Source organism: Oreochromis niloticus, linkage group LG16 (assembly GCF_001858045.2).
Source record: "Oreochromis niloticus isolate F11D_XX linkage group LG16, O_niloticus_UMD_NMBU, whole genome shotgun sequence".
Taxonomy (NCBI): domain Eukaryota; kingdom Metazoa; phylum Chordata; class Actinopteri; order Cichliformes; family Cichlidae; genus Oreochromis; species Oreochromis niloticus.
Window position 1 is genome coordinate 17,101,557 of NC_031987.2, and position 27,876 is coordinate 17,129,432.

Consider the following 27,876-nt stretch of genomic DNA (forward strand, 5'->3'; position numbering starts at 1 on the left):
CTATCTTCTTTACATCTGTACCCTGTTTAGTTATTGCACATAAGTCTAGCCTGTGATTGTAGCATTTTGTCTGCCATTTATCTATGTTATTGTTTTTGATGCTCGTCTGAATATCTATGAGTGAAAATGAAAAGTTCAGTATTTCCATGGACAGAAAGTACTCTGATTTCTTAAACCAGTGGTGCTGAAACTGCAGCTCCAGAGTAGCGTTCAAACATGAAAAAAACAAAACAAAACAGTAAAATGTGAAGAAATCTGCAGAACGAAATTTCCAAAACACGAACCATATTGTTGTTGACAGGTTGAGGGCTGATTGCTGTTTGTAGCTAGGGTGACCAGATGAACTGCACTGCGTTTTTATCCTTTGTCCCTCCTCATCCAACATATTGAGATCATGTCCCACGTTTTGATTCTTACAAGAAATATGGCTGAAAAACAGAGAAACATCAGTGTAAAAACCCAAAGATGATCAGCAGACAGAAAAGCAGCTGAACTAACAGTCATTAAAATAGAAAAAAGACGTACACAGGTGGACAAAGACAATCACATAAGAACATAAAGATGTATTTTAACTTTCATTAATGCGTAGAAGAAGTTTGGAAAAGTGCGTTTCAATATAATGCAGATCATTTGCCCTTTTTATGTGATCGATGAAAAACATTTAACCTCTATAGTTTATGTGTATCTATTAAGTCAGAGCCAAATTAAATCAAGTTTATTTATACGGCTCAAATTAACAACAACAATGACTTCAAGGTGCTTTATACTGTAAAAACCGCAACAATCCAGAGACCCACCTGTGAGCAAGCGAATCCAAACTGGGAGCTGGTTCTGCTGGTATTGAAAGTCGAAGGCTTTGCCTCCCATTCTACTTTTTTAAACACTAGGAACCACAGGGAAGCCTGCAGTCTGAGACCAAAGTGCTTTATTACTGTGGTGTAATCTGAGGTCAAGACTTTGTATGTATTTCTGGATTAACAGGGAGCCAATGAAAAGTTGACAATATTGGAGAAATATGATCACTTTCTCTTCCCTATTAGTACTCTCACTACTGCATTTTGAATTTACTGGTGGCTTTTTAGGGAACTATTAGAATGACCTGATAAGAATGAATTACAACAGTCCAGCCTAAATGTAATAAATATTCAGTTATACTATGATACATAGTTTTTCGGCATCACTCCAGTAGAGGATATTCCAATTTTGGGGGGGATATTGGACAAATGAAAGGCAGCAGTGCTACATATTATACGTGTTTGATGTGCACACTGAAGGAGACATCCTGATCAAAAATGACTCACAGTGTTACTGGCAGTTAAGATAATGCCACGTAGAGCAAGTATCCAGTTAGTTTCCAAATTTGAGACTACTTCTTAGACTACCTTAATCTACTTGGACAAATAAAGACTCAAAATGAATTTCAAAGTAGGCCTAAACATGCTAATAGATATTTATTCCTCATTTTTACTATATATGTAACATATATAATTTCATAACTCCAACAAAAACATGGTATTACAGTACTAAAGTGCAAAGGTGAAGTATCAAATAATCACAAATACCTACCGCAGAGAAGAATAAGGTTCAAATATTTGAATTATTTTTTATTATTTACATCTATCAGTAATTTTAACACCAGCAGACTGACTTTTGTGGCCCAAAAACACCTCTACTTATTTGCCAACACCAAAGCTCATTCATTCATGTGTGCTTCCCATTGGCTATAAAGCTGCAACCATACAGGGCCATGCTTGCACCACCTCGGACCTCACTGAGAAGGTGTCTGTCTACACTACGGCCCTCCTCCAAGTCCGAGCTTAGTGTGACTCCATGGCCACGTTTTGTGCCCAGCCGTTCACCGGTATGTGATCCATTCCGGCGATTTCTTCCCGCTCAAAGCCAATCTTGCTGCAGGGAGGAGCGAGCGGAGTGCAGCTGAGCGGAGCAGAGCATCATCACAGCCCGCATTCAAGAAACAGGCAAACACAGCACTTTCTTCCTTTTTTTAATGTCACTTTCCATAATGTTCTAGCCTACAAGTCTACAAGTCGTTAACACGAAGAAGCAGCTATATCCCATGTGGACACATATGGAAGCCGCTTGTCTGTGAGGAACTGGGAATCTCTGCCCAGTCAAGGGGAGACCCGCTCAATTGTTTCCTGCGCCAAGAACTGTAAAGACATGGTCATCACACGGCATCTGGGGTAAGGACACCAGCTTTTCTGTCCCTCTTTCACAGCAGCCTCAGTGGCCACATTAGAGCTCACATTAGAGGAAACTATCGCGCTCCAGCAATGCCGTGTTGGATTAGGACGTAGAGCCTCTTCTTCCTCCATCCAGCCGCTCACACACACGCAAGCAGACCTCAGCTCTCATCCTTTTGTATTTGCATCCTGAGTGAATCACCAGTCAGACATGACCACCTAGCCGCTGCTGACTGGGCTAACTGCTGCTAGTCGTTACCACACGGGGATGATGATGATGATGATGATGATGGTATTATCCCAGCACATCATCATCACCACATCGTGATGATAAAAAAACAACAACCAAAAAACAACACACACACACATAGAGATGCCTTAATGAAGCATTAAAGCAGCAAGGCTGATGATGTAGACGTAATGCGTCACTGACATTTTTACCTTTTTCACTGAGCTCCATGCTTGCTGCTCCAGTCCCATTTAGACTAACTGTCCCATGACATGCTGGAGCATTACTTAACAACACGACCTCCCCCCCCCCCCTCATAATCTCCTTTACCCCACTTATTGTGCTGCCAGTGATGAAACTAATTGAGAGTTAGCCAACTTCTGGTGCCACTGACAGGTCGGCTCCACAATCTAGCCTCCTTTTTTCCCCCAACTGAAGGTCAGCCAGTGACTTTGCAGCTGTTTAAAATAGCCTCCAATCACATGAATTAAAGAGCAGCAGAGGAGGCTGGGAGATCTCAGTGCATCTGTAGTTTGTGGCTGACATGCCTTCTTGAACAGGGGGTGGTTATTGATTCTCTTATATACAGTACTGCTCACCCCTTCCTGCTGAAGGTGCCCCCATCTCGTTTACATGATATCCTTGCAGAGCCTATATGCCTTAATGACTGATAGAGGGAGGGCTGAAAAAAGGATTGCATTCTGGTTATTCCTTTCTTTGCCAAGCAATTAATGTAAAGTAAAACAGTAATTACACCCACTGACTCGTTAAATTAGTTGAGAAATGCAAGCAGAAAGTTGACGGTGAGTTAAAGCAGTATTCAGACGGTCTGATGACTCATGCACGGCCATCCCTTGTGTTTGCTTTAATGAAGGGCTTTTGGTAATTACCAGCACGCCACTTGTTCATTCTCTCTTATTAACCTCATTTGCTTTGTTTTGTTTCCTAGAAATAGGGTGTTTGGTGTCAAATTGTAGTGATACTGTTGAACTGGGATTATGGAGACGTTTAAGTCAAACATCTAAAGCTAAATACTGCGCTATCTCAGAGGGACTCTATCTGAATCACAACATCATATACAGTAGTTCTTAAGACTATTGCACTGTGTGATACCCAGGTCTACCCAAGTGATGTAATATGCAGCATGGAAAAACCGGCTCTGTCCAGTTGTGGCTGTTTTTTAAAAAGCTTATTTGTAACAAATCAGACAAAACTACTTTACAGAGCTTAGCTGCTCATTGCTTTCAGATGTCGCACGAGATCTACATCCATCTAAATGCGCAGGTAAATGTTCAGTATCGACCGCCATGCATTATTAGTCAGCTGTAAACTCAGACACCACTTGTCCTCAAAGACCCTGTAATGTAATGTAATATAACAACACGAGTCTACGTTTGTTGGCTCACTTTAAATATGCAACAGTGAGGGGGCGGAGGGTATCAGTGGACTTGTTTTGCTATAGCGTGCTAATCAATAATGCGATATTCTGTTCCTTGAATGTGGTGACAACACAAACAAGCATGTCCTTCTACCCCTGTTAAGGCGCTGGTACCGTTACACTTCATCGTATTACCTGTTTGTGACGAGCGGCGCTGTTAACGCCTGTGTGGCTTTGCGTTTAGTGTGTTGACAGCTGCCAACGTGAAGTTTAAAGTGACTTCTAAATGTGTTCCAGTTTTCACTGGTTTGATTAGTTCTGGGTCTTCCTCTGCTTGACATATTGAGTGTCTTAGTCTCAAGTTTGCTTTCTTCATCCCTCTCAGATCGCACAGAGCAGGGCGCGAGATAGTGGGATTGCTTTCTCCCCCTCAACAGCCCTGTAGTGCTCTTCTTGGCTTGACCTCTGTCAGAACGGATGATAGCTGCTCCTTAATTTGTGGACCTCTTGTTGATCTCTGATGGAGACCTGTGGCTTTGTTCTCGCCACCCTGACTAGCAGAAAGACCCTGCAGGCTGTAGGAATGTGCATGTTACTCAAGGACACTGTTGTTATTATTGCAGGTGCTGTAAGTTTGCGGTTGCCTGAAATGAATCACTGAGTCACTCTTTTTGTTGTGTTTCATTCCCTTACGGTAAGAGAGATTATAGAGGTAGAACAATTCAACATAACCTTTGTTATCCTGTGTACTGTGACTGCATCAGCAGATTTCTTGTTTGAACCAGACCTCAAACATTAAAAGAATGAAAAACCTGAACTCAGTGCTTAAATGTCACGTTGAACTGCCTGAACTGCAGAATTACACTTTTAATATTCCACCAGGGAAATTTTTGGTGTATGTAATATTCAGTCATACTATAAAAAGGACAAGACACTTGGTTTTTACATCTTTACTGAGCTGCCGCATCTGTCAACTGCCTGAGCATTGACTACAAATCCTGCAGCCTATCTGCTGATAGTCATGCCACCGTGAAATCCCCCGATCTTGCCTGATCCGTTTAGTACTCGGACATGGAGACTGTCTGTGAAAACCAAGTACCGGAAGTCTTGGGATTGGTGTGGCTCAGGCAGTAAAGCGGGTCCTCCAACAGTCAAAGATCGTTGATTTGATCCAGGGTTGTAAGAGTGTCCTGAACCCAAAACTGACACCTCAATATTTACTGCATTGTCAACAAGGGTAACGACCACTCTGTAAGTTGTATCTATGTTATAAATACACTGGTAATGTAACCAGTGGTGGCAAATTAAACCCGTGCTTGCTTTATGCCAAATCATTAATTTAGCTTGTTTGCTCAGCTTGTTGTAAGTGTCCCCAGAGTGTAATGAGCACCTGTTGATGGAGCTGATCTTAGGTTAAATTATTTTTTCCACATAGAATTTGTCTCACACTTTTCATCATTGCCTTTGACTATGAAATCCCCTCTCCTGAAACTAAGTTTCTTTCCTGGAGCATGAAATGAGATGGAGAAAAGTTTGATGTGACTGAGCATAGAGTGCATTTTGGAGTAAACAAGAGAGATGGGGAAAGGCAAGTTTTGGGGTTTCTTCTCTTTTTTCCTAGATGGTGTCACACACTTTAGAACCAGATAAGTGTGTAATACATCAGCACAGAGGAACAGATGACAAGGTACAAAAATGCATCTTTAATTACTGTTGCTCAGCTACCATATAGTGCAGGTTTACTTTAATAAAACAATATATATTGGCACTGGTGCATACATATATCTATATTCATAACAAACAGTATCATGCAGCTGCTTTAAGGCACTACTGTACCCATTTTTCTAAGCAACTGTTGGTTTAACCAAAGGCTAAACCTGCAATAAAGAAACAACTGTTTAAAGCTTTTAATATGTATTCTCCATTATTAGTAACCAGCTCATTTATCATATTAAGAGTTTTTGTGTCTTTATCTTTAATGTGTGTATTTATTATTGTAGATTGTTCCTGCTATTGATTTTTCTTTAGGTTTTAAAGGCCAAACTACGGATGGACATTGCACACCACCTTAGGTATAAATGCTGTGGTCTGTGGTAGGGCTGCCACAAACGATTATTTTGATAGTCGACTAGTCACCGATTATTTTTGCGATTAGTCAACTAATCAGATCATGCATCCATTGGATGTAAAACATACAACTTATTTCACCAGCATGCATCTGCTCTTATATAACTTTCATTAGCTTACAGCTTTAAATGTTTAAGGTATGTGCTAACTAAAAATAAAGACAAGATGATAGTTTTTTAAATTTTAATGACATTTGTAGTTTGTTTGGTGGAGTTTAATAAACTCAGCCGTCTGCTCCTTGCTATCTAAAATATAACAGGACACCGGAGTATATTCTCGAGCATCTCAACACTTCTGATAATCAGTTGTCTGCTTGACGTTTATTCAGCTGTGTAAAAACTATAACTTTAATCTCAGCCAACCCGATTTACTCAGGAACAAATAAAATACTAAAAAAAGCCAAACAATATCATTTTTAAGTTATCTAAGTGACTAATATATCATGTTTAACCTGAGTAGCGAAAGACGGCGGTGGGTTTGAAAACGATTTGCCGGGAGTCCGGTGTTCTCACCGGCTCTAGTGAGCCGTCAACCCCAGCTAGCTATCGAGCTGGTGGGTAACAGACGTCTCCGAAAACGTCGGAGCGCACAGCTATATTCACAGCTTTATTCTCGCCTGAAAATATGTTAAAAGTTTATTTTGTGACCCAGAAAGAATAATAAGAGTGATATTAAAACTAACTAGCTGCCGCCATTGTTGAAAACTGAGCAGGGCCGCGCTATGAATTCTGGGACACAGATTCTTCTTCTTCGGGGTTTAACGGCAGCTGGCATCCTTGTACATGCAGTGCTGCCATCTTCTGTTTCAGTCCGTCATTACACTCTTAAATCCTACTACTTATTCCTGCGTCTTTTGGGATCTTACAAAGCTTCAAACGACGCGTCGACTATTAAATTAGTCGTCGACGATTTTAATAGTCGACGTAATCGTGACTAGTCGACTAATCATGGCAGCCCTAGTCTGTGGCATGGTTCATGTACCATACATTTGCCTATAAACGTAAACTAGAAGTAAATAAAAATTATGGGTCTGTTCTTAGCACATCTTCATGTCATCGGTAGAAGAACTATCGCTCTGATGTTTCACAGGATCATTCAGCAGCAAAATGTCCTTACATTTTTTAAGGCTCGGTGACATTTCTCAACTTGAGGCATTCAGAAAATGTCAACAGAAAGATCCTCCCAGCTGCTTACAACTGCCTCTTTTGTTCCTTTACATGTCTGAAAGACCACTGAAGGATCCTCTTTGTCTCCTAGGATCGGAAATCTTAGAAACCACAGTCCATTATCTGACTTTCAGACTTTCAAACCGTACTATCACAAGGGGAGGTTAAGGAGAAAATTGAGTGCACATATTCTTTTGTAATTATCAAAAAAAACCAAGGAGCCTTTTCTCTTTGGTATATAGTGTGCAGTGTTTGAGTGAACTACATAAACCAGTATAGTTTTTATTGCAGTCTCACTCAGCTCACTTCTATTCAGTTTTATTGCTTTAAATGGGAAACGCTGAAGCGCAGCGGAAGCAGATGCTCATCCATCATCCATCATTACACAGAATAAAAGCCATCAGGGCCGTAAAAACAATAAATGAAAACAATACGCAAAAAACAAGGAAGATGAAACCAATAAATAGGAAGGAGTTTATATAAGATTACATCGGCTTCTTCTTGGAGCATCTTAGTAGTTTATCTACATAAATACCGAACTGCACATTTATAAAGATGCTATAGTGTTTGGTTTGACTTTGCAGAGATCTTGACCAGGTGTTTCAGAGGTGTTCGTCCTGTCTGCTTAGAGCACCATAATCATAGTGACTGGATTTAGAACAATAAGCTCATGACTCATCGGACGTTCCCCAGCACGATGACTGGCTTTGTGTGGAGCAACGCTGCTGTCCTTCTAAGTCAAACAGACATTTATGATGCTGGTACCTGCATTTTCTTGTGAACTGAAAGCTTCAGTTAAAGCCCCAAACCTGCTTGTTGTGTCTCTGAGCAACGGGCTTACCAAGAATGATCCGATTCAGTACGTAAATGCTGACGCTTCTTTTGTTTGTTTTTGTTTAGCTTTAATAAACAGCACATTGAATTCATGTAGTCAGTGTTGAAACTATATCTTCTGCTGAAGTGAAACAAATGAAGTGAAAGCTCGGTTGCGTGCTTTCACTTGACTTTTGCTTCAAGGGCAGCAATTGTTACTGCAAATGCTAACAAACTAGAGCCTGCTCGCAGACTAACAACAATATAAAACTGTTAAACTTACACTCAATGTGCTCATCACTTTTGCTTTCTAATTAGGTCAAGGGGATTAGATCTGTTAAATAGATGTAAGTGGAATACGCTATCTGGATGGATTTAGTGCCGTGTACTGTAGCTTAGAGCCTTGGCTGGCTTAAGAGAGTGCAGGATGATGACGTTGTTAAAGGATCTGAATTATAGATTACAGTGTGTGAGTATGCTGCATGCTTGCTTGTGATCGTGCAGAGCTCCTCTGTAGAGTCTGCGTTTCCTTGGCTCATGGGAGAGCCTAACAGAAACATCCGGCAGTTAAAAACCACAGGTTGCTCCAGAGTTGAATACAGTATCTATGAGCACCATGCTGACTGTGGTGTGACACTATGTCACTGACTGTGGCAGGAACTGATAATCCTGCATTTACACACAGTTTTCAGAGGAGTCTTTATTATTGGTGAAGTTTTTTTTTATAACCAGTTTTATTTATTTGGTTTTCATTTCATTATTAATGAGAGATTTTTTTTAGTTTTGTAGATTTTAATAATAAATTTTTTAAGGTTTCACTCTAATGCTGTGCGTTATTAAGATTATCCTACGATATAAATGTTTTAGTCTCGCCTGATTTATTAGATATTAACATCAATTGTCTATTTTGTTTATTTAATAAGGTCTTCAGCATGTAATAGGTTGATCTAGCTAAATTAAATAATAAATAAACAGGCCACATTACTGCTGTCTGCTTTGCGTAAATTTGGCAACCTCTCGAGGTCCAAAAGCCACATCGTCAACACTGAGGCGTTTGATAAAAAGTGATATTTGCCCTTGTAAAAGTCCAATAACATCGTCGGTGTCAAGTGTCTCAGTTTCTCAGCTGAACAGTGTTTGTTTTCTACTGTCTTGCGATCGATGTATGTTTTAACAGTGAGACCTCCAGAGAGCTCAGACAATTACAGAGCAGCACTGCAGGCAGTATTATGGGTGTCAGCGTGGCGCAACACAGTGCCATGACTAATGATGAAAATGAGTACACCCTGCTGCTACCTGAACATAAGGTTAACCAGACATTTTGAATCCAATATAAATCTTTCTCCGCCTTCACTGTCTGATGTTTTAAAGGTTACCTCACTGGAGAGTGTTCTCTTGCTTGTGTGTGTGTTTATGAGGGTTTATAGACAGTTTTAACTGGCTTGTAACAACGCAGATAGAGCAGATGTTTTCCTGTATTGATTTGGTGTCCTCTTCTAAATTCAATCATTATGATAGTTGTAATTAGATGTTTAAGAATTTATGTCACAGTCTTATGGGATGATCTCAGGCAGTGGTTGTAGTTGACAGTTAAAAGTGGTAGTTGCATCATTTCCTAATTGTAAACAGAGTTCAGTCTAAGGAAGTACAAATATATACTGTTTGTCCCCATAGGTTAGAAAAAGGATCCACCAGTTGTGAAATTCTGACCAACATACCGATATTTTCTTCTTTTCATTCTGTTTTAGTTCCCGTTTGTTATCTTTTTGCTCCATAGTAACAAAAAAATACTGTTTATTAAAAATAAATGACCTTTTTGAACATTTAGCCCATCCGATAGCGATGTGAAAAAAAACCAGATAAATACATTTATGTCCAAAGATACGATTATTCTAGTTTTGGCTCTGTACACCAGCACAGCGGATTTTAAATCGACAGCTGATTTTTGCTTAAGTCCAGACTTTCAGTTTTCATTTAGGGAGTTTTACAAAATTTTTGTCATTAACTGTTTAGGAATGACAGCCATTTCTGAACACAATTCCCCATTTTTGGTGGTTAATAAATAATTGGACAGTTTGTTTCCAGATGAGGCCACAAAAATGCTCATCAGTCAGTTTTGTTATTTGATGACAAATAAAGCAGACATATCTCAAGTTGATTAAAAGTGTTGAATTTGTCACGGTTCTGGGTCAGTGACCCAGTGTTTTTTGTATTGTTATTGTAATGTAATGTGATTTCTTGTGTTTAATATAAGTTTTGTTCAGTGCCTCTGAGTTAAGTCTGTGGATTTCCTGTTTTACTTTGAAGGTCTGTCTCGTGTTGGTGTATTCGGCTTTGCTCACCTGGTCTCATTTTGCCCAATTGGTTCCAGCTGTTCCTCGTTCTCCTGTCCTGCTTGTGTATTTATAGTGTGTGTCCTTCAGTCCTCGTTGTCCCGCCTGTGTGTTCACGTGTCTTTTCAGTTTTGTATTTTGCCAGCAATAAAGCTGAGGTTTTTTTGAGTTTACTTTTGCCTCCACGAGTCCAGCTCTTGGGTCCTTTTCCTGCCTGCCTGCGCACAGACCATGGCAGAATTTTGGTCATTGTCTGTTGTGTTTAAATGTTAGAAGTTCTGTATAAATAAACTGACTTGACTATGTAACTTTTCACTGTAGTTTCAAATATAAGGCCCAAAGAGGTATCAGTGGACATGAGGGATGTCATCATATCCAGAAGCAAACTAAATATACTAATCAGAGAGACAGGAGTGGCCAAATCAACAATCGGGTGCATTTGTAAAAAGAAAGAATGAACTGACGAGCTCAGCAACACCAACAGGTCTGAAAGAGCACAGAAACTAAAGTGCATGATGACAGAATTATTTCCATGGTTATTATAAATAACTTAACAACATCCAACTCAAGTTGTACTAGAATGATGGAAAGAGAAGGAGAGAAAGCATTCCACATTATCTGTTATGGTGGAGGTAATATCATTGTACAGGCATGTATGGCTTCCAGTAGAACCGTGCCACCAGTGTTTATTCATGATGTGACTGCTGATTGAAAGGGCTGAATGAATCTCTTCTCAGATTCAGGATAATGACCCAAAAAATAATGACCAGTGGCTGAAGCAAAGCTCCTGACAGAGCATGTCAAGGGAGGAAACACAGCATTTGGTGATGTCCGTGGGTTATGGACTCCAGGCAGTCATTGATTGCAGAGGATTTTAATCCAAGTCAGTCCCTAGTTAAAATTGAAACAGTCAGTTTATGTATCTTTGGATTTGTGACAGTTGATTAGCTCATTAATTAACATGAAGTAGGAATGTCATTAGTTGCAGTCCTCATATATAAGTTGAGTTTGGCTTTCAGATGATACAGTGAATAATAAAGGAGTAATCCTGAGTGGCACTCTTCTCATAGCCAACATAATGAAAGGCTTATTCAGTAATGCACTTGTAATGAGAAGAATCTCATGCTTCAAAGAAGAGCTCCGGGTGTCTCAACTGAGTATCACTGAGTGAAATTTACATACTGAAAATGACGGAGGATATTTTTCGAAAGCCTCAGAGAAGCCAAGATGCTAATTTTAGTCACAGGCCGTGTGATTTACTGCCTGCTATAAGCAACGGAGGTGTGGTGCAATGAGGAAGCTGAAGTGCTTGTGCTAGTGTAACTTCCTCACTCTTGTGTTTCAGATGAACAGCAAGCAGTGATCACGAGGAAGTGTCAGAGGATGCCCCAGATCTGCGGGGCCTAGTGCAGAGGGAGGTCCACAGAGCCGCACGGTGCCCACAATGTCTCACCACCAACACTATCAACAGCGAGGCCCCCACAGCCGCACCATGAGCTCTGAGGAGAGGAGCTCCACGCCGGTGAACAAGACCTCGACGCCAGTCCACAAGAGCACCTCCTCCTCTTCCTCCTCCCAGCGCGACAGCCGGCAGGTAATTTTCAGGCCACGGGCAGAAGAATCCATCTACAAATAGATTCCAGGGATGGCAGGATTTTGAATGAATGCAGCTTTAGCGGAGGTGGAAAAGGCAGGAGGCAACATTAGTTTGGAGTGCTGCAGTCTTCTATCAGTGTGACTGTTTATGCAAGAAAGAAGAGCTATGAGGGATTGGTGAATCATGAAATATTCATTCAGCAGTTTTAGCTTTTGTAGCAAGAACAATCAAAGCTATTATGATGCACTGACATAATTAATATCAGCTGCCATCACACAGAGAAGTTAGGCATGTCATGTTAAACTGTTCGTGACTTGAAGATGTGCAGAAACAGGATGTTTTTGCTTTGTTTGTTTTTTTGTTTCCCCTTTTTCATTTAAAATAAAGCCAAAGTGTATAAGCTCGCACTGCAACGAGATCAGCATGGGAGGCTCCATGCAAACATGAAACCTCCATAAACACAAGTGCTGACAGATGGCGGGGTAGATGAAGAATTTTTTTGCCAGTTTTACAGTCAAGTTAATCTTAACCCCTGTCAAGACTATATCAACAACAGCATGTGAAATATGTAGTATCAGAAACCTACGAAGGAGTGTTAGGGCCACATTAAAAAAAATATATATGTTGTTGATTGTTTTGAGAAAAAAGTCAAAATGTGGAGATTACAGTTGTTTCAAGACAAACTGCCACGCTTGCTCTAACCTCTGAGTTACCGAAATCGTACTTCGGAATCAGGTTAAGTAACAAGATAGGAAATGATTTCTCTTATAGATCGTAAACATATTGCGGTGATCGTATAAGGACGTTGTATAGATGGTGCAGAAAGCTGCTCTGGTCACACGGAAAAACACACAAACTTGGGAGATACCAATACCTTTATGCAATAAAGAGGATGTATGTTGTATCATAAGAAGGCTGATCATTTGTTTCACTAACATCATCTTAACAATTCATTTTGTAGCGGGTATAGCAAACGTCGCAGTCTGTCTTGAAACGACAACGGTAATCTCCACATTTTGACTTCTTTCTTAAAATACATTTTTGACTTTTTAATCTCAAAATCTAGACTTTCTCAAAAGGATCAATAATGTGGCCCTAATACTCTGTCGTAGAACCGCCTTCAGTGGTCTTACAGCCAAACGGTTCATATAATTAATCAGGTTTTGTGACCTACTTGAAGAAAATCAGCGGTCTTAGATTGATTAGCTATATGCTATTGGCTGAATCCCTGTCTGTGTGCAGTTTAAAGATCAGATGCATTAAAAGCATGGGGAAAACTCTTCTTTGGTAGTGATTATAATTTATCAAGATCCTAAAGTTGGCTGATTTTCAGTGTTCGTTACTCGGACTGGCAAGCGGTCAATCGGCCACATGTATGTCTGATTATGATTATGTTTCATACATGTGGAACACGTGCACAGTAGCATAGGCAAATACACACAGTTGCAGCCGCACGCTAACATGTCATTAGCATGGAAGCTCTTTGCTGTGAGTGAAGACTTAAAGTTCGCCAATGTAATTGCAGGGGGACCGGCATGAAAACACTGCTAACAACAAACCTTCTCAGACACTTAAATCACCTTCAGTTTGTTGAGCAGTTTAAAGAAGCTAACAGGAAAATGGCTAAAGCGAAACATTACCAGATCTCAGAGCCAGCGGCAAACTGGGAGCCTCGGTATGAGCAAAGGATCAATGGAGCTACGAGGAAAATTATGGAGTGAAAACAAGAGGGGGGGGGGGGATGTTGTCGATTCGTTTTGTTTTATAAATCACGTGCATGTGCTTTTGCTTGGTACACTAAAATATGACAGATAAAGGGTTGGGTGTACAGCAGCACATTTTCACGTAGTTATTTGTACATTTATTTTCAGTTGTTTCTGTGAGAGATGATTCTGTAACTTATTGCAGTTCGGAGGAAATGTAATCATTTGTTTTCTTCTGGAAACAACATTTGTCAATGAAGTTAATTATTTCTGGTAAAAACAACAACAACAAAAAAATTGCAGTCAGCATCAGCGGGTCACACATAGAAAAAAACTGGAAACTGCGATCAGCCAAGAAAATCTCTACCTATGATCTGATGATTAAGTTTAACTTCCTTGTGAGTAAATAGTAACCATGCAGAGACATACAGTAGGGTAAAGCATTAGAAAACAAATCATTAGGTGTCTTTGTAAGACTTGTAGTCATCATTTCTTTTAAGGATGTAAGAGGACCCTAATCAAGCGAGCAAAGAGCCCCTCACAGCGTTACAGACCCAATGAATCCTCTCTCTGTAGTTGTCAAGGGCTCAGGTTCGTTTGTCACTCATATCAGTAAAAAGAAAAGATGGACTCTAATTTCACAGCTCACTGGACAGCTGCTTAAAATTAACCCCTGTCGTAAGCCACCTGAAGCCCATAACCCACCTTACCTCGCTGAGCTGCTGTGTCACTGTGGCTGTGCAGAAACAGGACACCGAAACTGGAATCTCTGACTACACAGCTTTTCCGTCGGCACTGCGTGATGAATATTTCATGAGGGACAGGCGGAGGCTTGGTGCTCCACTGAACATGTGGCACACTCTGGTATGCTGTGTGGAGCTTTGTGTCTTCAGGAGATGGCTCTCTGAAGAGAAAACGGAGCTGGTTTGAGAAATGGGGCCTGTTAGAAAAGCACAGTCGAAGGCGTGCTGCTTGATGAAGCAGACACTCAACCACTACAAACTCTCTGTTCACTGTGTCTTTAATGCTACCTACTCGCTTTTGAAAAAAGGTGAAAGCAGAAATATTTTATTAACAAATTTTTGATTGTTGTAGCTCTCACGATTAAGCATTTTGCTTTTTGCTTGCGCCTGCCTGAAAATAATCTTTAAATAGTCTATACTTAAAAAGATTCAGGTTCAAATTTGACCCTGAAACTGGCATATAGGCCATACCAAGTCCTGTGAAAACTAGGTACACTCTTAGTACTTCCACAGGGAGTCAGAGGTTAAGAAGCAGCCAGGTGCTGCTGATCACATGCACTTGATTAACTGATCATCAGCCAGTTTGAGCACCTGCAAAACAGCTTAAAAAGTTTTTGTCAGTTCGTTGGTCAGGAGCATTCTTCCCAGGAGTTGATGTCCAAGCAAATTCAACCGAATTCAACCTTGCAAAGCTCAAAGAAACTGCAAAAAACCCAAGCACTACATTTCAGACTCTACAGGTCTCAGTTAGCATGCTAAATGTTAAAGTTCATGACAGTACAATTCGAAAAAGACTGAACAAATATGGCTTGTTGTCAAGAGTTGCCAGGAGAAAGCACCTTCTTTCTGAAAAGAACATGGCAGCACAGCATAGGTTTGCAAAGTTGCATCTGAACTACAAGACTTCTGAAACAATGTCATTTGCACAGATGGGACAAAAGTGGAGATATTTGGCCATAATGCACAGCGGTACATTTGGCTAAAACACATTATATCAGCTGAAACACCTTATATATATCAACTGTCAAGCACAATGGAGGAAAGGTAATGGTTTGTGCTGGTTTTGCAGCCCCAGGATATGGGCAGCTTGCACTCATTGATTCAGCCTTTAACTCCTATATATGCCAAAGTTATCTACAGTCAAATGTAAGCTAATTTATCTTACCCTTTAATTGGGCGGTGCAACAGAACACTGATCCTAAGCACAGCAGCAATCTATAGCAGAATGGCTGGAAAAAAAGAGGTAACTTTAACCCAGTTGAAAGGAGAGTGTGTGGTGAGTCTGTGGCATGACCTTAAGAGAGCTGTGCAAAAACAAATACCTACAAACCTAAATGAACTACAGTAATGTTGTAAAGAAGAGTGAGCTGAAATTCTGATAAAGTCATTCAGAAAATAATTACTTAATAGCAGCATTGTGAAGCCCCTGTGCAGACCTTCTGTAGTTTAAATATGAGGCTTCTAAATGCCATAGGTTGTACATGACACAAGACTTTGTAAATCACAGTTAAACACAAAAGTGTCTTCACAGGCTCCACAGTGTAAGGCCCAGTTCCATCCTTCCACTCTGTGACAAGAGTAACTCTCTGTGACTGCCGAAGGCAATCCTAAGTGAGGATAAAAATATTGCAGCAGGCTTCGGGATGCTCTTATCATCTCTGATGAGAAATGGCAGATTTTTTTAATCATCATCTGTTGCTTTTTTACTGCTGTCAGATGTATATTGAGATCATTTCAAAAAATGAGCCCACTTTGTTTCCCTTTAGTTCATACGTTTACAAGCACGTCGTCATTCTTTTCTTCTCTTCTATTACAACTGATAACAGCTAACTAGTGATAAACGTTGTTCATTTAGCGCTTCTCCAAAAAACAAAAAGTGCCTACAGGAAAATTCACACAGACTAAATCAGCAAAATAAATTTAAAATTAGGCCACAAAGAAGAGGGAAATTTTCCCCACGGCATTTTCGTGGTTTGTGTTGTGCTGTGCCAGATATTGGACGATCTGCCTATTCTCCAAGTATCATGGATGAAGGAAAAGGGGCAGTTTTCTGGCTTGCACCGCTGCAGTGACGCAGGAGTCGAACTTGAAGAAGCTTCTGATTTGGTCCCATGCTCTCTCTGCAGGTGGACTTCATCTAGTTTTCTGAGCACTGCAGGTACTTCTTTCATAAGGTCCTTTGAGTGGCTTTTCTGGCTTTCAATCAAATCACCCAGCCCCCCTGATGTCTGGATGACTGTGTGATGATCACATCTTAAACAGATTATTAACTGATTTAACTGCGAGGATGTTTCCAACATCAAAACATGCTGATGTTATGTAAAGTTTTACCAGCGCTTTCATTGCATTCGTGATAGCAGTATTAGTGTTTTCTGTGCAGGCAGTTTGCTGTGAGAAGAGTCAGTACAGCACATCTTCCCCTGGACAGCAGATCTTAAAAGACCTTAGCTAGCTTGGCCGGGCCTCGGCGTTTGTGGATAAATGAGAGTGGGGGCACTTTGTTTGGGGAAAGCCTAAATGGGATCCTGCCCCCATTTTCAAATCAATACATGTCACTTCTCTCAATGCTGACGAATCCTGTTCACTCTGGAAGCCCTCATGAGAGCAATTAGAAGCAGCACCTGCAGTAAGCGCGAGCTCGCACCGACACACGCACACAAAAACGCACACGATGCTGTGTAGATGAAGACAAATGCACAACTCGACGTGTTGCTGCAACTATCAGTTTATCCTCTTGTTGCCTGTCATTTCCTGTTCGATAAGACATTTTAGCTTAGAGATAATCAGGGTGGAAATCACACCACTGTATGTGTTTGAAAAATATTTAGGAAAGGTCCCTTTGATGGAAGCTGGCTGAGATTTACGAGAGCGGGGAAATCAGTGATGAGATCAGTCGTGTTTTTATGGTAATGACCAGAAATCACAATCTGCTCTCTCATCTGCAGAAGTCTCTCTTTTCAAAGTGGTTTTCAGTCACCAGGTGTTTTTGTTGTGTGACATCCTTGTGACAGAGAACTGAAATCAAGACACTGAAGTGGTTTACCTTAGATCAACACTGAGTCATGACCGCTTCCACTCAATATGTCAAGTTTTTGCATATTTTTCTCCAGGATATTAACTCCACTGAACCCTTTTATAGTCTGTTATTTGGGCAGAAAAATAGCTGATGCCATTATATATTTAGTTTTTACCTGGTTATTATGTTTTGCTTTTATTTATCCACACAGAGACCTCTTTTTAAAAAAGTGTTTCAGCTTGGCACGCTACAATTTCTAATATTTATCTAAATTCATGTGACACAGCAGACATCCACTGACTATTGGATTATTTGCTTAAAGGCTGATGGGAGTTTCTCAACGCAAAGAATTGAAGTATTCTTCTGTGGACAAGCCTGTCACCTGATCTCAGCCAGTTAGAGCTTTTCTAGTTATCAAGTACAAAACTGAAGGCAGAAAGATGCACAAACAAGCAGCAACAAGCAAGCAAGCAACTTGGCTGCAGTGAAAACCTTACAAAGGAAACCTAATTGGGTGGTCTCGAGAGAGAGAGCTGGGAGTCATTTTAAGATTGGGATTTTCATCCAAATGTTAAAGACAATCATTATTTTTAAAATGATGGTAGGTTGTTACTTGCTTCTGAGACTCTGAACATGTCAGACTATGTAATATGTAAGAATGACTATAAATCCTAAACAGTTATTACAGTTTAATGTAATTGTAAAAAAAACAAAACAAGAAAAAAAAACAATTTATAGACATAACTTTATAGTCTTTAGCTGTCACAAAGGATCCCATGGCTGCAGAAAGCTACAGTGGAAAGTCCTTCATGTTTTGATTAAGCAAATATTTACGCCGGATGCCCCGCCTGATGCAACCCCTAAGAGATTTGTGTTTCCTCCCGGGACTGAACCACTTGTTAGGTAAATGTGTGAACCACAATACTATGAAGCCACAAAAAGGGGGCCTTGCATATAATGCACTGTATTAAATCCCTGTGAGAAATAGATCAAAGCAATATTACACTTTGATGGTTAAAAACAACAAGAAAAGAAAATCTCTAGTCCAAAAGGTTGGCGTTGGATTTACTTTGTCAAATACCTGTGAAGCGTAAGCTTTAAAATTTCAGTAAATAAACCACCGTATGGAGTTCCAGTACTCATCCTCAGTTATGTCCGTACGCGCATGTGTTTTACAGAAGCAGCTGCAGTATTTCACCTGCAGGGTAACAGGGGACACATGCAGACTTTAAGGCTGTAACTGAATCTGCGGTGGTGTTTACACAGTGCATGACACCGCGCTTCTCTCAGGGTGTTAACGTCCCATCCATGTAGCAGTCCACCTACTCCACCGTTTACTGCTCAGACCAACGCTGCGGTGAAATCCATCCTCGCCACAGTTCTTCTGTGGTTTTTAGCTGCTAAATATTATCTTTCAGTGCTGCTTTGGTAGCTGAGCTTAGAACGTAAAGATTACAGTTTCAGTACCTTACTATACAGGAAATGATATATAAATTTTTGTGGATTCAGTATTCTTTATCACTTCTCTGCCTTCACCTGCTACCTACCTCCACTCGTGTAGCTTAAAACGACCCCACCTTTCACCTCCTAAATTATTCCCCTTTAATTGTAATTTAATTTTATTATATCTTATTTGATAGTTGTTTTATTTTGGCGAGCCCGGTCTTCTGGCGCTGTAGCCCATCTGCCTCGAGGTGTTTTGCTTTCAGAGATGCTCTTCTGCATATTTTGGTTGTAATGAGTTGTTATTTGAGATGCTGTTGCCTTTCCTATCAGCTCTAAGCAGTCTGGCAATTCTCCTCTGACTTCTGACATTAACAAGGCATTTTCAGCCAGAGAACTGCTGCTCACTGGGTATTTTCTGTTTTTCGGGCCATTCTCTATAAATCCTAGAGAAGGATGTTTGGAGAAATCTCAAGAGCTCAGCAACTAAATCACCTTTTTTCTGATGCTCAGGTTGAACTTCAGCAGGTCATCTTGACAACATGCCAAAATGCATTGACCGTGTGATTGAATAATTAGATATTTCTGTTAACGAGCAGTTGAACACGTGTTCCTAACAAGATCATATGACTGCTTCTCCCTGAGCCTGGTTCTGCTGGATGTTTCTTCCTGTCAAAAGGGAGTTTTTCCTTCCCACTGTCGCCAAGTGCTTTCACATTGGCGGGTATCTGATTGTTGGGATTTTCTCTGTATTGTTGCAAGGGGTTTACCTTACAATATAAAGCGCCTTGAGGAGACTGTTGTTGTGATTTGGTGCTATATAAGTAAAATTGGATTGAATGTAATAACAGGATAATTACCTTCCTATCTTTTTAAAACAATACATGCATTAATCTCATGAAAACAACCTGTTTTCAAGATGTAACTGACTTGTTAACATAAAACTACTTAACAGCAATCTTGAGATAAGATTTATTAATTAATGGACGATTAATGGACGAGACAAAAAGACTCCAAAACCTTTTAACCAAATGCCAGTTTTCTGGTCATTATTTTTTTATTTTATGTTATTATCGTTTCTTTTTTGTTAGAACTTTCTAAGTGTTTTATTGTCATCACATTTTAATACGACATGAATACACTTGCGTTGTGTCTGCTCAGTGTAGTGCAGCAACTTAAAAACGGTGACAGGCTCTAAATGTACAGCAGCGTCAAATCAAGAGGCAGAGAGAGGCAGACGTGCAAGAGAAAGTGGCCGTCTGAGGTGGGCTGTTATTGTGGCCGCTGATATTTATAGTGCTGATTTAGTGTAAGGTGTCCCCAAGGAGTGTTTGTCCTTTCTCCTGCTCAGAGAGACCTTAACTGTAATAGTTTGATTCATTGCAGTATTAAAAGGTCTGCTTTGCTACACTGCTGAGTGTCACTGCAGGTGGTGGATCCCAGAAGACTTGGCCTATGAAACTGACACAACTAGGCTGTTAGATTGACTTAGGTGATGATCAGGATTGTAGAAGTTTCTTTCGACTACTCAACATAGGTTTTTTTTTAAATATATTGGCATCTCATCATTTTATTACACTGATATAGACTCGAATATCAAGGGAAATATGAAAAGCTATTCAGATGTTTTGGATCAAGGAGCAAACCCTTCTAAATCCGGACATAGAAAAGCAGACAGCCTCTCGCTGATTCTGCCACAAGATCCTTCATTAAATGGGTACACTCACCAAGAGCTCATTCAGCTTTAAATTATTCTGCAGGAAGATCAATACATGTAAGCAGAGTACAGGAAATCACTTTGGGTTAATTCAGCTCTGTTCTCCGGGTGAAATTACAAAAGCAATTTCTCTCACTGTAGCAGTGTCCACATAAGCCCGGATGAGAAAATATATTTAAAAAAAAGTACATTTTGAGTTTTATTTATTTATTTATTTTGTCAGGATTAGGGATGATTCATAATTTTACTGCATTTCTTTTTGTCTGCATGAAGTCCAAACTTTATTACCCCCTAAATAACATTTATTTATACAAAAAATTGTTCCCCACTCGCCCTGCAGGTGCTCTTTGTTTGTCCTTCAAGCTTAGGTCCTCTACCAGAGACCTGTGAGCTTGAGGCTGCTGTGCAGTATCTTTGCTGTTCCTGTCTCTGGGACATGCAGCTGGATAGTGTAATGGCAACACTACTCTTTGGAACAATAGGTTGAGAGTTCAAATCCAGCAAGGGTCTCACAGACAAGGCTCCCTCATAATACCCCCAAGCCTGCCTTGCAATCAGGAAACACTGATGAGAGATTGGCTGCTAGGACAACGGTATGAAATAACTGACGAAAATGTGTATATATATATATCGCTAGTAGTGTAATAAAGATTGGATCTGCAAATGTTAATCGTCCCTACGGCTGATAACAAAAAAATAAATGTACTTCTTTATCTATCTGTTATATAGCAGTATCTAAATTACCATTGATATATATTTTTAGAAGATTTTGTAGGTTTTGATTTACACAGCATGGTAGTCTGTTCTACTTTGGCAAAGTCAAATCATCTCTATGACACTGAGTTAACAGGGAGCTTGAGCCTATCCCAGCAGTCATAGAACGAGAGGCGGGGTACACCCCGGACAGGTCGCAGGGCTCATTTGCAGGTCGAGCAGTTCTTTATTTTGCATGCTACTGATTTGAAGCTGCCTCAGAAAAAAACGAGTAAGTTTGTGTGTAGCGTTTTTACCATCATCACACAGCTCAGATAATCTATTTTCGCGTAGTGTAATAGGTACAGTGCTACCTCTTAAGATATGACTCCTTTGAACAGCGAGGTACATTTTGCTAACAAAGTTGAGCTTTTCCTCTACCCCATTTTCACAGGGCCACTCGGGCGAGCAGCTGCCCTCAGTGGAGCAACATGACCTCATTACCAGACAGATCTGTTCACCTGGTCATTAGATTAAACAAGCTGTTGTCTCCTTGTGTTAAATGTCCCGCAAACCAAGGTCAGGTGTTGTCATGCACACCCACAGAGCTGTCTCGAAGGTTGTAGCGTCACATCATGCTGCGTGGAGCCACCGGCTATTAGTTCAGTTGCCAGAGATGCTTGTGAATTTTAAAGTGGAGTTTGCCTTAAAGGCTCTGCTGCTACTGATTTAAGTATGAAATTAAAAGTCTGACCTACTTCACTGATCGTTACAATGAATGTGTTCCACATTATTATTTATTTTTTTAGATGGATATCAGATGGTTGCCTGGCAACCTTAGCAAGCAACTTAACATACATTACTTTAATTTAACCAATACCATGTCTACTTAAAGCAGAAGATTCTCAAGCTAAATATCAAACATGCTCCAACTTTTAGGGTTGTTTGATTTTAAGGCCATAATCGAGGTCTAAAAGGACCATAAACTAAAAATGAGCACCAATATGTTGTCATTTCACTTTCATCTTTATCTAATGGTCAATTTCAATTACATTTTTTTATTAAATTTTATTCATATAGTGGCAGATTCCAACAACAGTTTCCTTTAAGGCACCTTAAATTGTAAGGTAAGCGCCTTGGCAACAGTGGGAAGGAAAATCTCTATTTTAACAGGAAGAAACCTCTGACAGAACCCATTTCAGGGAGGGCCGGCCATCCGCCGTGACCGGTTGGGGGTGAGGGGAGGAAGAAAGGACAAAGACACAAACTTTAAACATTAGAGCATTACCGGAAAAGCACCCTTTAACCAGGCGTTAACCATCACACGGCTCATTATCAAATCATTCCCCATACAAACAATGCCAAAACCATTTTCAGTGGCTATTTCGTATCAGTTATTCAGCGATATGCTTTATCGTTAAATAAACACGTGCTCTGTTCATTTCGTATCTTTAAACAGGTCACCAGCAACCTGACTAAGGTTGGGTTAGAGTTAACATTTGTTTTAGTAGAGAGAGAGAGACTATACCTGAAGATATTACCCTTCAAGTGAACTCTCATACAGTGTAGCATTCCAGTTTTACTCTTAAAAGCTTTTCAATTTGATTAAAAGGAGATGGATGCTGAGCAAAATCTGACTCCAACCCCAAGCCCAGACTGCTCACTGGTGGCCTGATGGATGTTAAGAGGGTTAAACTGTGTATTTCACCCCAAAGTTTGACTGACACTTGGGTGTTAAAGAGCACAATAAAACACTACCAAGATGAAGTGATTGTGGTGTGGCAGCTCTGCTAAGTGGAAACAAAAACAATTATAGGATAAAGTACAGGAATGCCAGTTTAAATAAATTATAAGAATATCGAAAGTTTCTAAACAGAATAACTTCCAAAATGGGTTATGTCAGGTAGTAGACATGTCTGTCACTCTGTTGTGCATTTGTCTGCCTTTAAAACCTGTATGACAGGAGGATGTCTTACCTGTCCCTGCCTGACCCTGCTGTCCCTCTACTCCAGAGGCGTCACTTTGATTTACTGACCCACTAGGAGCAGGAAGAGCACAGTCAGGAGAAAGCTAATGGAGTGGAAATGCTGAGAGAGCAGGAGGAATTTCAATGGGGCAGTTTTTCTTTAAATGTGTGGCACGGGGGGGGGGAAGAATAGAGAAATGTTGCATATATTCCTGCTGCTTTCCCCATGAAAACAATCACACGACAGCTGCATCTTATCTTTGTATTATACAGAGAGCGCGTCTGGATTTTCCTTCTTATTCTGGAGGAATAAGTGGATTAATTCTGACACAGCTGCATATTTTCATTTCTTCTCTAGGAGGCAGACAGCTGGGAGATAATCGAGGGGCTGAAAATTGGTCAGAGCAATGTCCAGAGGCCTGATAAACACGAGGGGTTTATGTTGAAAAAGCGGAAATGGCCCTTGAAAGGCTGGCACAAGGTAAGATTCATGGGTAAAGTGAGACACAAAAGCTATTGATGTGGGAAAAACATTTTCAAATATAGCCTCTCTCTGGTTGTTAACAGGTTTCCTGTTCAATAAAGTGTCATTACTTGAGAGAAATTCCCTTTTTCATAAACCCTCCTTTATCTTGTCTTGCTTCTTTTTCTCTTCCTTCAGAATGAATCCACAGAATATTTGCACGAACTATTAGAGAGTTGATTAAACAAGGATAAAAAATAGACTTTGCATTTGCATAGAATCTGCAACAGTAACAGATCCAGCAGGATTTGTATTCAGTTTATGCCCCTCCTGTCATTTATTTTTGTGCTTGTTTCCTCTACAGCGTTTTTTTGTTCTGGACAATGGTATCCTGAAGTACTCCAAGTCCCCCATTGATGTAAGTAACCCTGACTGTAACCTGCGGGCAGAAGCGGGGCAGACTGGCCTGACATCAGTTTTGCTTGGCAATGAATCAGCAGAAACATCTGCGACATGGGTCACAATGTTCACTGTGTTTCAGCAAGCTGGGTCACTCTGCAGAAAAGCAAAAACTTCTTTGGCAAACTTTACATCACTGGAAGGAAACCAGTGAGTCCTGCACATTCTGGAGTTATTGGCATGAGTGGTACATGAGCCCTTCTAGTTAAAAGACAGTACAGACACATTCGATAACTTCTTAAATGATCATTACATTCTCAACAAAGGGTCAGTGTCTTTGCCAGTTTCCCACTTTTCTTGATTAAAGCAACTAAAGGGTATTGTGTATATTTTTCTGTTAGCTAAACAGTGATCAATGCTCATTTTAAACATGGCCAAAGTTACAAATAATGAAGTCATTGCACTAAATGTGCAGATAATCTCTGTGAGCCAAATGCTCAGCCAAATGATTCAGACAGTTTTATTTAAAACCAACATTATGGCTGGCTGTGAGCACAGAAGCCCCGCCCACCTGCTGTTCAAACCTTCTGTTTGCTTGAGGAACCCAATCAGAAGAAATTGATTGGTTTGTTTCGGACAGTAGATGAGTAGATGATCTGAGCAGCAGCACCAAGGCCATATGACACGGAGCTGGAAATGAGTATAGTAGGTCCACTGTAAGAAGAACACTGGTAACCTGCTAATCTGAAAATGAAATGTAAAATATATTCAAAGCTTCCTGCAGTCAAAGACTTTTCTTCAAGTCACTCATCTAAACAAGAATCAAATCAGTCTTTTCTGGCTGGTATCGTTAATTGATAATTGTTACATTGTGATATTTTTACAGTAATAAATAGTATGAATTACAAATATGTGGAGATTTATATACATACATAACTCTGTCATTGTCTTTAGATCCAAAAAGGGAAACTTCATGGCAGCATCGACGTCGGCCTCTCAGTTATGTCCATCAAGAAGAGGGCCCGTCGCATCGACCTGGACACTGAAGAGCATATCTATCACTTGAAGGTAACACTGATGATAATAATCCATCAGTGATACGCAAGCAGTCAGGTGGTGACAGAGGTCGAGGCTTATTCTTCTCCTCGTCTTTAGGTCAAATCTCAAGACATATTTGATGCCTGGGTGTCAAAGTTGCGTCATCACCGGCTTTATCGGCAGAACGAGATTGTGCGGTCTCCCCGGGATGCCACCATGAGAACATTTCCTCCCTCGGCGGCCATTGATTCCCCCCAGCCCACGCCAGCTGTGGTAAATGAAGTCAAGGTGAGCTCCCTTCTTCCTTATGGCACTATTTGTGCCCTTTCTTTGCTCTAAAATTGGCCGGAATTTCTGATTAAAATAACTTTTGAGTAATTATCTGTGTATGTAGACTCATTTACGTTGTGATGCTTGACATAAGCGGACATTTTTAGTCTTGCTTAGTGCTTTCTTGCTTGGTCAAACACCAATAATGCAAAAGGCAAAATAGCTTAAAGCTCTCAAACTGAGGAGCAGTGGCTGAATCCTCTTAAAAGCTCAATTTCTTTGACTAATTCTTGTCTGGGACTATCTGAGAGGTAGCCAGTGGAGTTAACAGTTTTCAAGAAAGGATCCATCGCACAAGCCCCTGTACAGCAGTATATTGTGGTTTTTACACAGCAAACAGGATGTAAAGTGAATGAATGAACTTCAGGTGATCCTTAACTCTGTCTCTCTTCTAGTTTATTTTCTAGTTCTCACATATAATATGAAAGTGGTATTGAAAGCAAATAAATAAAAAATGCCTGACTGATGCTCTACACAAAGAAATCAGAACATTTTTCTACCTCAAAAAAAACCAACTTTTGTTCTTGTTCTCAGAGTCTGCAATTACTTATTCAAGAAGACCGTCACAGTTAGTGAGAGATCTCCTAGTTTTGTCTTTATTGGAAACTGGGATAGCGCACCAAAAACATCATCTGTGAGAGAGAGGAAGCAAAGTTCACTGAACATTCGCAGTAATGACAGACATAATGGTCACACATGACCGTGTCTTTGTCCGTTGCTGTTGTCGTCAACCACACCTGACAAGTCAGCAGTTTTATTTATGGATGCCATTGTTGTACGTAGTGGGACCTGAAAACTTGCTTCACCTTGCCCAGAAGTGTCCCCTGAATAATAGCTGAAGACATATCTGCCTAATGTAGTAAAGTTGATGAGACAGGTAACTGAATCTTGCCCATTAAGACAAGAAGGCTTGTTTTTCTCGGCTGTTTCCAGTTAGGCGTTAGCCTCGATCCCTGCAGGTGTGCTTGAAGTGTGTGTAAATGCGAAGATTCATTCGCTGCAGCTTCTCCTGGGAGTGATGCTCCATGCCACACGGAGGCCATTAGAGGTGATCAGTAGGATTTGGATTCCGAGCATCTGGCTGCAGCCTGATGAGCTCTCCCAGAAGAACAGCTTAAATGAGAGACTCCAGTCCTAGAGTCAAAATTAACTACTGCTTCAAAGACTCAGAAGCAAGATAGGCAAGGTGCTGTGCAAAAAGGAAGCGTGCAGTTTCTGTTCATAACAGCAGCTGTTACAAAATATTGTTTCTGTCATGTCTTTATTTAAGGAGCATAATTTTTCCATGTGAGCTCATTCATATTAGCTGTGAGCTGCTGAAAGCGTGCAGTCCTTTACTTTTGGCTGCTGAACAGATTCACTGCAGCTGTCGCACACAGGTTGCGTAACCTTAACCCAGCGTCACTGAAAGAGGCAAATTTAGACCAAAACTTTTAACTATGTACAAGCAAGACTGTCAAAAATCATTGTATATATTGTAATAATCTTCCGATTTGATTTGATTTCAGTGATGCACCAAAGGAAAAAAAAATCTGATTGATGTAATTATATTGGTTCTCATTTCTTCCTCTTTTGTCTGTCACAGACAAAATTACATTGATCAGAAGAACATTTCATACATTAGCTGGAGCCCTAATCCACAGTATCCTTTCTTTAATGACATAAGTGCTTCTTGTATAGCTATAGGTATCATCAGTGCCTGATTGACCACTACAGTAGTTTCCAAAATGATATCTTAGGCTCTGTTATTGTGTCACCACAGCAGACCAAACCCAGCAGCTTGCCATGGCAGCCAACGGCCCCCAGTAACAGCAGCACCAGCAGCCTGCCTGCGTCCTACAGTAACGGACAGAGTAAGGTGGTGGCATGGCTGCAGGAGTCAGAGGAGATGGACAAGTGTGCAGAGGGTAAGCGCACACTTTCCCTACGCTTCTAACAAATCTGATTTCACAAAAGGAGTGGATTAAATCAAGCCTTTGGCCCAGCAATAAATCCGCGAGAGATGATTCGGTGAACATTTCGTGACACATAACGCCGAATGAGATCGTGACCTCGCGGGTGTAAATTTTATTTTCAGAGCTCGCACGCTGCCAGTCCAACCTGACCGAGCTGAGCCGGTTATTGCAGAGTCTGGAGATTCTACAAAGGACACAGTCAGCGCCCAACTTCACAGATATGCAGGTAAAACAAACACACACATAAACACACACACATAGAGAGCAAGGGGAAGCAATTTAGTGCAATCCTGCATTGTAAACTCAGGCTAGCTGAGGCAGTGACGATGGTGCGACCTCTGCAGTCACCTTCATTACCTGTCTGTCTAGACAGACGAGATCCGGCGATACTCACAGGACACCTGCTGCTTTTCCGACTGATCAGTATCTGTTAATTTATTGTGTTTGTTTTATATCGTGGGGCTTTTTTGTTTGGTGATTTTTGGCTGAAATGCATTTTTAATACCACACATTCCCTTTTTTTGCATGTAACCCATTCGTGTCATTTCACTGATATATGTCTG

At 40.5% G+C, this 27,876-nt stretch overlaps 1 protein-coding gene across 4 annotated transcripts in view; it reads left to right on the top strand.

Annotated features, from left to right (window-relative positions):
• The first annotated feature begins 1,889 nt into the window (after window positions 1–1,889).
• The window catches only part of osbpl6 (oxysterol binding protein-like 6), a 44,523-nt gene continuing 18,536 nt past the window's right edge, over window positions 1,890–27,876 (top strand). For 2 of the 4 annotated variants that reach the window (XM_003447369.4, XM_005452899.3), the window contains exons 1-8: window positions 1,891–2,204; window positions 11,596–11,844; window positions 23,487–23,609; window positions 23,956–24,009; window positions 24,945–25,058; window positions 25,146–25,316; window positions 27,121–27,265; window positions 27,436–27,539. In XM_003447369.4, the coding sequence (XP_003447417.1) occupies window positions 11,695–11,844; window positions 23,487–23,609; window positions 23,956–24,009; window positions 24,945–25,058; window positions 25,146–25,316; window positions 27,121–27,265; window positions 27,436–27,539 (861 nt within the window). In that variant the 5' untranslated portion in view covers window positions 1,891–2,204; window positions 11,596–11,694. Of the gene's footprint in view, window positions 2,205–11,595; window positions 11,845–23,486; window positions 23,610–23,955; window positions 24,010–24,944; window positions 25,059–25,145; window positions 25,317–27,120; window positions 27,266–27,435; window positions 27,540–27,876 lie in introns of all 4 variants that reach the window. The other 2 variants (XM_005452900.3, XM_005452898.3) reach the window with 2 other exon arrangements.